Below are 10,010 nucleotides of genomic sequence, written 5' to 3' on the forward strand. Positions count from 1 at the left end.
TTCATCTATAACATTGACAAGGGTGTCGACAAAGAAAAATCAAGATGCATAATCACCTGGGTACCGGAGAGAATCGAAACAGCACTTGCCTGGAATAAACAAAATAATCTGGAAGAGCTGTGAAAAGAAAAGTAAAGAACTGCAGATGCTGGACATCGGAAACAAAAACAAAAATTGCTGGATAAACTCAGCAGGTCTGGCAGCATCTGCAGAGAGAAAACATTAACTCTACTTTCTCTCCACGGATACTGCCAGACCTGCTGATTTTTTTCAGCAATTTCTAATTTTGTTTCTGGAAGGGTTGCACTGTATTGAAGGCTGGAGAGGAAGTAAATGAAGACAGAGCACAGCACTACTTAGAACTAGTTTCCAAATATCCTTTGATAGACAGTTAGAGTAAAATAATATTTCTAAAAATATATAGTTTTTTTTATTTATTTAGGATTATTTGTCCCATCTCCATCCTTCTTTTCAGAACGCTCTTGGTGACGATCAACTTCCAATAAGTTACCCAGAACATACGATATTTCAAAGTAAAGCTGCTGTAATCTAAAATATAGAGGAAACAAATGTTAGCAATCACGGTGGCTCAGTGGTTAGCACTGCTGCCTCACAGCACCAGGGACCCAGGTTCAATTCCACCCTTGGGTGACTATCTGTGTGGAGTTTGCACGTTCTCCCTGTGTCTGCGTGGGTTTCCTCCGGGTGCTCCGGTTTCCTCCCACAGTCCAAAGATATACAGGCTAGGTGGATTGGCTATGCTAAATTATCCATAGTGTTCAGGGATGTGTAGATTAGGTGGGTTCTAGGGGGATGGGTCTGGGTGGGATGCTCTGAGGGTCGATGTGGACTTTTTGGGCCGAAGGGCCTGTTTATGATCTACGAAGTTCTTACCAGTTAGAAAAGGCTTGTAGTCCTTTCCCCACCCCACCTGCTAATTTTGTTCCATTAAAGACTATTCCTGGTGCACATTATGTAGCTGAAAAGGCTGAATGCATTGCTTGCTCCTAGCTTACCATAAATATTACCCTTCTTGATCTAAAGCATCTGAATAAGGATATACCTTCTGATGGTCTCTTGAGGGAAGATATCTTGCTTCTGTGATAGTATAGCTTTGATCAGAAACTCAACAGAATTACTGCAATTTGTAGTCTCTAACCCTTTGAACATCCTTAAGATACAGGTCCCATGTCTGTTGTCTATGAATTGAATATTCTTCTTCCACATTGGTTAAGTATTTCCATTCACATTTTTCTGCTTTTTCTATTAGTTAATTTATACTTTCATTTTACATTTAAGTTATGATATATCAGGCCACTCATTACATCCAGTCCATGGTTTTTTTCTTTTTCCTAAGCTATGCACCCATCCTGATCCCTTAACCATTTCCACCTGTCATATTGTTCAATGTTTACAAGTATCTCCTTTAATCATTAACCGTGCTCATGCATTCCACAGCAAAGTGGCAGTCCATGTAAAATGTTTCTTCCACTGCCTGTCCTATATTTGCAACGTTTAATTTTATATCTACGTCCCACTTGTTCTAGACCCTTACTAAGAGTCTGTATCTTTTTTTTTACAATCCTTCATAATAATAGACGTATCTACCAAACTGCCATTTGACTAGGCACAAGGCAGAAGAACCATCGAATTTTACAGTATAATTACAGACTATTCAGCCCATTGATTCCATGTTGGCTGCTTCCTATTAGTCTCCTGCTGTCTCTCCATTTCCCTGCATTCTTTTATCTTTAAAATATTTATCCAGTTCCATTATGAAGACGAGTATTGAATCTGTATCCATTACTCTATCTGACACGGTATTTCAAATTCAAAGTCTCATTGTGTAAAGAAATGTTTTCTCTTACACTGGCACTGGTCCTTTTCCCTTAAATCATCTTAAATTTGGGCCCTTTAGTTATTGACAGTTCAGTCATCGGAACACTCTCGTTAGTTGTCCTTCCATAATTTTAAATGCTTTGCATCAAATTTGCTTTTAGATTTTTCTGCTCTAAGGGCAACCTTCCTGGTTTCTCCTGTCTAGCATGTAACTGTAACAATTTAATTGCTTGAGCTATCCTAGTAAACAGCTTCACTACATTCATCATTACATTCATCAAAGCCTTTGTGTTCTTCCTGTACTACCCAGAATTGGAAACAAAACTCTAGCTGGAATCAAACCAATATTTTTAAGTATACAGGATAACTTCACTCACTCAAGAAGTAGGTCTACATTCCCATGACTCCGTGCTTTCTTACAAATCTTGTGAGAGGGTTCTAAGGTGGGGAGGGAAAGGGCATTAGGAAGGCAGAAGAGGAAAGAGAGTCTATAGAGTGAGGCTGGAGAATCACAGCAGGTCAAACAGCATCAGAGAAGCAGGAAAGTCAATGCTTTGGGCTGAGCAGTCCTTACTGTCTCCAAGAAGAGGAAATGGTGCTCAGAGAAACACAGTCTTGTTTTTCTAAAGAAAATGACAATTATCTGCAGGGGGGATTTCAAGACTAGGGGACAGATTTTTAAGGTTATCAAGAGGAGAAAGATTTTAAAAAGACATGAGGGGCAATTTTTTCTTTACACAGAGAGTGGTTCATGTGTGGAATGAACTTCCAGAGGAAGTCATGGATGCAGATAATAGTTAAAATGTTTACAAAACATTTAAGTAAGTACACAAATAAGCTATGTTTGGAGGGATATGGGCCAAGTGCAGGCAAGTGGATCTAGTTTAGTTTGAGATTATGGTCGCATGGACTGGTTAGAACAAAGGGCCTCTTTCTGTGCTGTATGACTCTATGGCACTTATGCCCCTGAAGGAGGCTTTTTTATAGTGGTAGTGTTGCCACACATGAATATTAATGCATACAGAGTTCAAACTCATTTCCAGAACAGCCTAGTGACTGTAGATCAATGCTCTGAACTTCCATGTGAAAATTCAGCTATGGAGGCCCTTCCCTCTCTACATGTTCCTCTCTCCCCATTGTAAGGAATAGCTGTGTAATGATTTTATAAACGCTTATGAAATTAATTGAATATTTTGGAAATAATTTCTCTTTCTCCCATAAGATAAATTCTGTAGCAACCTGCAAGCTGACACAAACCCAGACACAGGACAGCTTAGGCCTGTTATATCTGCAGAAGACCATGATTCTAGCATGGGTCCTGGTACAAGACATTCCTGATCTGATGGGATTATAGGCCCATGTCTAAACAAACCGTCTGAGTGAGTTTAACAAGGTGTCTGAGCAGAAGATAAACCGATAGATGACTTCATGGGCAAGGCCATGGAAATAGGAACAATTTGCCTTGATTTTAACAATTCAGCAAATAATTGCCATGAGCCACCAGTCTGCTACAAATGATATGTTTAAACAGGCACTCAGGAAGGAAAATGTGGGTTAAACGAAAAGGGAGCCAGGGCAGATTCATGCTGGCATCAACTTCAAATCCTCAAAAAGACTGAATGCAGAAGAGACAGCCATCGCTAGCTATGGATATCAGAATCATTCCATTTCATTGGTCTATTTGTTCAATACAGGACCATAATCTGCTCTCACTCATCATACGTGTCTTCTGCTTATCCTGGCTCATGTTGCAAGCTAAATTGCTGTTTCTTAATAAATTGTTTTTAAAGCCACTATGATCTCTTTTGCTTTTTTGGGTAATAGGTGACTCCCAGGTAAACTGCCCCATATTCAATCTCCGTCACTCCTTCTCTCTCTTGTTCTCTTCCACACATTTTCTCAGATCTCTTCCACTCTTTCTTTCAAGGTCTCTTTGCCCTTTTGTCTCTTCCTGCCATCAGTACAAAATCTGTCAATGCGTGTTCTGATTGATCTCATTTTCCTTTTACTGACCATATTTTATGCTGAGTGGGATGAGAAGTGTTGGCGCAGGTGATTGGGCCACTTTCATTTTCAGGCATGCAGCATCAGCCCCCAGTACACCCAAGTAAGGTATAGTACAAAAGATACAAAATAACGCTTACTCTATGTTGATACAAATTTCAGCTGCAATCTCATCAAAACACCCCTCCCACAGCAGAATGTTTTCCTTTCATTTTCTAGGTTGACTATCCTGCAGACTAGACTGTCTGAATGAAAATTAGTGTTGAATGAGAGTGAGTTTTGTGACATGGGCCGCAGAACTGGAATGCATCAATCTCAACTGATTTCACATTGAATCTGCACAGCTTTAAGAAAGAGGTGATTTTTAATCTAAATACCAGAGACGAGAACTAATGTTGGATTGACTATATCACCCATTTCTCCAGATTTTTCAACTAATGGGTGAACATAATCTTAGCCTGAGTGCATCATGGTTCACTCATTAAAAAAAGTATCAAATTGCATTTCACACTATGTAGCAATTACTATTGAGAACGTTTACTATGAACTCTATTTTGTCATTGATAAGAAACAGAAGGATCACTAAACGAATATTTACAGACCCAATCCAACACATTGGATGTGAACATAGGAAGTATGGTTAGTAAGTTTGCAGATGACATTAAAATTGGTGGTGTAGGGGACAGTGAAAAAGGTTACCTCAGAATACGACGGGACCTTAATCAGATGGGCTGATGGGCTAAGGAGTGGCAGACAGTGTTTAATTTAGATAAATGTGAGGTGCTGCATTTCGGAAAGGCAAATCAGGGCAGGTCTTAAACACTTAATGCCAGGGTTCTGGGTGTGTTGCTGAACAAAGAGACCTTGGAGTGCAGGTTCACAGTTCCTTGAAAGTGGAGTCGCAGGTAGACGGGATAGTGAAGGAGGTGTTTGGTATGCTTGCTGTTAATTGGTCAGTGCATTGAGTATAGGAGTTGGGATGTCATGTTAAAGCTGTACAGAACATTGGCTAAGCCACTTTTGGAATACTGTGTTCAATTCTGGTCTCCCTGCTATAGGAAGGATGTTGTGAAACTTGAAAGAGTTCAGAAAAAAGTTACAAGGATACTGCCAGGGCTGGAGGCTTTGAGCTAAAGGAAGAGGCTGAATAGGCTGGGGCTACGTTCCCTGGAGTATCGGAGGCTGAGGGGTGACTTATAGAGGTTTATAAAATCATGGGCGCATGGATAGGGTGAACAGCCAAGGTCTTTTCTCTGGGGTAGGGGAGTCCAAAACTAGAGGATGTAGGTTTAAGGTGAAAGGGGAAAGATTCAAAAGGGACCTAAGGGGCAACTTCTTCATGCAGAGGGTGGTGCGTGTATGGAATGAGCTGCCAGAGGAAGTGGTGGAGGCTGGTACAATTACAACATTTAAAAGGCATCTGGATGAGTATATGAATAGGAAGGGTTGAGAGGGATATGGGCCAAATGCTGGCAAATGGGACTAGATTAGGATATCTGATCAGCATGGATTAATTGGACTGAAGGGTCTGTTTCCATGCTGTACAGCTCTATGACTCTATGACCATTTCACCATTGCTTCATTAATTTGATTGCTTATTTACATAATTCACTTGTTTCCCAAATTCCTAGTTCATTCCAAACCTGTAATTTTATCTCTTGAAAACATCAGTTCAACTCCTCACTGAGTCCATAACCTCATTGTACTAGGGAGGCAATGAGCAAAAATCCAGGCAAACAGTCAACAACAGCAGCTTGCATTTCTAAGGCACTTTTAACGTAGCATAACATCCAAGGGCACCAAAGACAGAGAAAGCAAACATGATCTGTGACTAACTGCAGATAGCTCTCATGTGTCTCCTATAATCGACGCAAAACCCTGAGAACGGGTCACTAGGAATTGTGAACTGAGAAAGTAAATGGTAGATGAACCTGCATTCTCTTACACGCATGAACCTGCATAAGTTTTACATAACATGCAGCAGGTTAGCCAGCTTCCTCTTACATGGAATCTCTTACTCACTTGTACAAAGTATTATCCTGTTCATCAAGGCTCGTGAAATAAATATCTATGAATGACAGACTTGAGCATAAATCATCCAACAAAACGTAATCATCATGTCGCAAGGTCTGTTTGAACTTTTCTACCATTTCGCTGAAACTTTCAAATTGGCTGGTTTTCTGGAAGAAAAGGCAAAGAAAATACAGATATTACAAAATACAGATTACTTTTTCTCCTTTGAGTAATTTCTCTTCTGCCTGGAATTATATAGAACCATCGCAATAAAAATGGCCATCAGCTAATTGTGTCTGTGCCAGCTGAATTAACTAAGCTGCTTATTCTAAACCCACTACCCAGCACGTGGTCTGTAGTCTTGCAACTTCAGCACTTCAGATCCCGATTCCTTTTAAATGAGTTGAGGGTTTTGCCTCAACCAGCAAACAGGGCTCTGAATTCCAGACACCCACCGCTCTCTGGATGAAAAAGGTTTTCTTCATGTCCCCTTTAATCCTTCTACCAATCACCTTAAGTCTGTGGTCACCAGTAACTGACCTTTCCACTAGCGGCAACAGGTGTCAATGTACACTTTATCCAAGCCCCTCATTATTCTGTAGACTTGATTAAGTCACCCTTCAGGCTCCTTTGTTCCAAGGAAACAACCCTAATCTATCCAATCTTCCCTCACTGCTGTAATTTTCAAAGTCCTAGCAACATTCTTGCAAATCCCATCTGTACTCTCTCTGGAACAGTTATGTTCTTCCTATAATAGTGACCAGAAGTGTAGACAATTCTTCAGCTGTAGCCTAATTAGTGTCTTACACAGTTCTAGCATGACATCCCTGCTTTTTTTAATTTAATATCTCTGCAAATAAAGGAAAGCATCCCATATGCCTTCTTTACCATTTATCTATTTGTCCTACCACATGTCCATGCACATCTGATAATTGGTGAGACCAGCCTACCATTTCTAAATGTTAGAAATGTTGCAAAATGTTTATTCACTGAACATATGACACCGGTTGGTGTGTTGAACCATGTAGACCCAAAAGGTCCAAGCTAATTCTAGAGACTGTGTTAATTCACTAGCCTTGTCCAGAAAGCTAATGGGAGTTACAACAGGCTTCCGGTTAGGAAGATACGAATTTATTTCAGGAGTCCCACTCCTCATTGTGACATTCTCCTTTCGCATACACAAAATATAGCCAATTTGAAGCAGCTTGCTTGACTGGCACCACATTCACAGACATTCAATTCCTCCACCACCAATGCTCAATAGCAGCAGTCTGTACCTTCTATCGGATGAACCATAGAAATTCACCAAGGCTTCTTAGACAGCACCTTCCAAACATATGATCACCATCACCTAGAAGCAAAAGGGAAGCAGATACACAGGAATACCTGCAAGCTCACTTCCAAGTCACCCATCGTCCAGCATTAGAAACATATTGCAGTTCCTTCACTGTCGCTAGGTCAAAATCCTGGGAACTCCCTCCCTAATGGGTCTGCCTACACTGAATGGACCCACAGTGGTTCAAGAAGGCAGCTCACCACCACCTTCCCATGGGCAACTAAAGATCAGCGATAAATGCTGGCCCAGCCAGCGATGTCCACATTCCTTGAATGGATAACAAAAATTAATTCTGTATTTTATGATGTGAATATTAAAGCATACACACTCAAGTCAATTCAAATATTCATTCCAATAAACATTCAGAAGTAATGCATCCAGATTTGGGAACTGGCAGTCACACCTGTTTTATAACACAGAGTTTCAGTCGAATCAGAATGAATTCAATACCTGTTTCTCCATTAAATCTGCAATATGCGATTGTTGTCTCTGTAATATAGCCTGCTTTTTTTGGAGCAAAATTGTCTCTCGTTCAGTTTGGACTCCCTTATTAAATTCTTTGGTTGTTTCCTATAAATAATAGTATAATTTATTTGGGTGGTTTTACTGAACAAGTATTCAATGGCACGTAGTAAAAAATAAAATCAACATACCCGAATATTTATAATGATAACTCCAATGAAGAGATTGAAGAAAAGGTAACATGCTACTAAGATGAAACCAATTATGAAAATTCGACTTGACATGAAGCCAAGTCTGCCTGTTTCAGCCTGAAGATCAGTCCAGCCATCCAACTGCAAAATACAAGAAGTCATTTAAACCACCCTAAAGAAATAATTGCAACAAAATGATCATTTTCTCTATCCACTGTATCCTTATCTTTTACAAACAAAACAACAAAGCATTGCATTCTAAGTTACATACAATCCTGAGATATCTTTTCCCTTGTTATGTCATTGGAGAGAAGGTCTTACTAATCTATGATTTTAAAGTAATGGACCCCAAAAATCAGCACTGGGCCTACTTTCAGGGAAATATTGAAATGTGCATAACAAGGAGCACCATAAACCCAATTTCAACAAAATTCTTGTATTGGCAAGTGGTTGTATAAACAAGGTCTTATCTGCTTCCTGTGACATCCACCAGGTTTTCTTTACACAGCATCATTTTCTTCTTCTTAACTCTGTCTACCCTTCCAGAACCTACATGATAAACAACTTGTATCAGCCACCTCTCTCTCTCTGCTCCTCATTCAAAATTCAAGCTAACTCTTCTTCCACTCTGACATTTCAAGTGCTCAAACTGGTCAATGCATACGTGACACTTCAGAAAGAGAAGGCCAGCCTTCCTGAATATGCAGCATTCTAAACGGCACCAGCTGAGAAACAGACTTTAAAGATGTTTTACAACATAGGCTGGAGAAAACAACATTATGGGGTGATCAAACAGTCAAAAATGTCGAGGAGCCAAGATCAAAGGACAGGTTATCACAACAGTTTAAAGAATACTTATTTTGGAAATGGGATGAATGAATAGCATGGTTCATGTGAAGCAATCTTGAATGAGCTGCTCTGAGGAATTCAGGAAATCTGATGGTCTGCAGACCCAGATGAGATGTACCCTAGGGTCTTAATGAAGGGGCAAAGTACAAAACAGTCCAATCCATGGGATGGGTGGCTGCCCATGCAGCATACTTGAGATGGTGGGGACTGCTGCTCAAGATGGAGGACCCAGGGGAACAAGCAGTGAGCTGGAGCCTGCTCTGACTTACTTTCCAGAATTTTTGCTTTCCAGTTTCTATCTGGCACGTGGGAGTATAGGCAACTGTATATCAATGAGGCAAGACCAGGTAGCAATGGCATGCAAATAAACAACTCATCACTCACTAGTGAGATTCTCACTTCATCATTCAAAACATGGTTGCAGAATCAGACTTTTCTTTCTTGACTCATCTTATTTTTCTCATTTCTCCATATTTTCACAACTGACTCACCAATGCCCATGTCATTCAGAGCTGGGAAAACGTCACTCAATGGCTTTATTTATGAGAGCATTTTCTGCCAAAGCATTCATCCAGATTTCATTAATGTTCTGGGGTGGAAAGTGTTTGATTCTTATACTGAGGGGATATTGTAGAGCTATATGGCGAGTTGGGACGGGGTGAATAGTGTTGAAGAATGCTCACTGTGGAGGGAAGGGTCTAAGTTGCTGCTATATGTATTATTTCTCTTCACATTGCTGTGTCCAATTAATGGAAGGAGTGGTGATATTTGAGAGGACTGGCAACCACTGAACTGGAGTTGATCTCGGGTTTCCAGAGATTAACCATATGTCTGAGTGAAGTTGTGCGTCATTGAGACCATTAAAATAACTTGAGGCCCAGATGGGTGCCTAGTACTCAGCTGTTGAGAAGACCAGAGCTCCAGAGCTATGGCAGAAGTTTGGTGAATAGTGTTTTTTTGCATCCTAGCTTGTAGTGGTGAAACTTTGGACGACATCCACTCACATCTTGGTCATTTCAGATCCAGTGACCCTTCATCAGAACTCAACTGAATTTAGTTAACCAGATCAAAATTCAAGGTGAGCCAATGTGAAGTATTTTGATAGTTATTACCTATTAAACCCAAGAAAATAAGACAAAAAAACAAATGCTCAGAAACAAATTTTTTTAAAATGGTTTAAACAGGAGGAAGAGGAGTGTGTCTATAGAGATAGGAGGTAAATGTAGTTGCAGTTTAAAGTTTTTAAGTGCCCTTGAACTGCGAGAATGAAACCCGAGTTCCAACTTTTTAGCTATTCTCCTGTTTTCTTCAGGAGT

At 40.2% G+C, this 10,010-nt stretch overlaps 1 protein-coding gene across 1 annotated transcript in view; it reads right to left on the reverse strand.

Annotated features, from left to right (window-relative positions):
- Nucleotides 1-434: 434 nt before the first annotated feature.
- Nucleotides 435-10,010, reverse strand: part of LOC109915719 (cation channel sperm-associated protein 3-like) — a 23,890-nt gene continuing 14,314 nt past the window's right edge. Inside the window, exons 5-8 of the mRNA XM_048603981.1 lie at nt 7,846-7,986; nt 7,643-7,762; nt 5,866-6,023; nt 435-549 (exon numbers count right to left, since the gene is read on the reverse strand). Of these exons, the coding sequence (XP_048459938.1) occupies nt 435-549; nt 5,866-6,023; nt 7,643-7,762; nt 7,846-7,986 (534 nt within the window). The remainder of the gene's footprint in view (nt 550-5,865; nt 6,024-7,642; nt 7,763-7,845; nt 7,987-10,010) is intronic.

This window comes from Rhincodon typus, chromosome 12, assembly GCF_021869965.1.
Source record: "Rhincodon typus isolate 14 chromosome 12, sRhiTyp1.1, whole genome shotgun sequence".
Lineage (NCBI taxonomy): Eukaryota > Metazoa > Chordata > Chondrichthyes > Orectolobiformes > Rhincodontidae > Rhincodon > Rhincodon typus.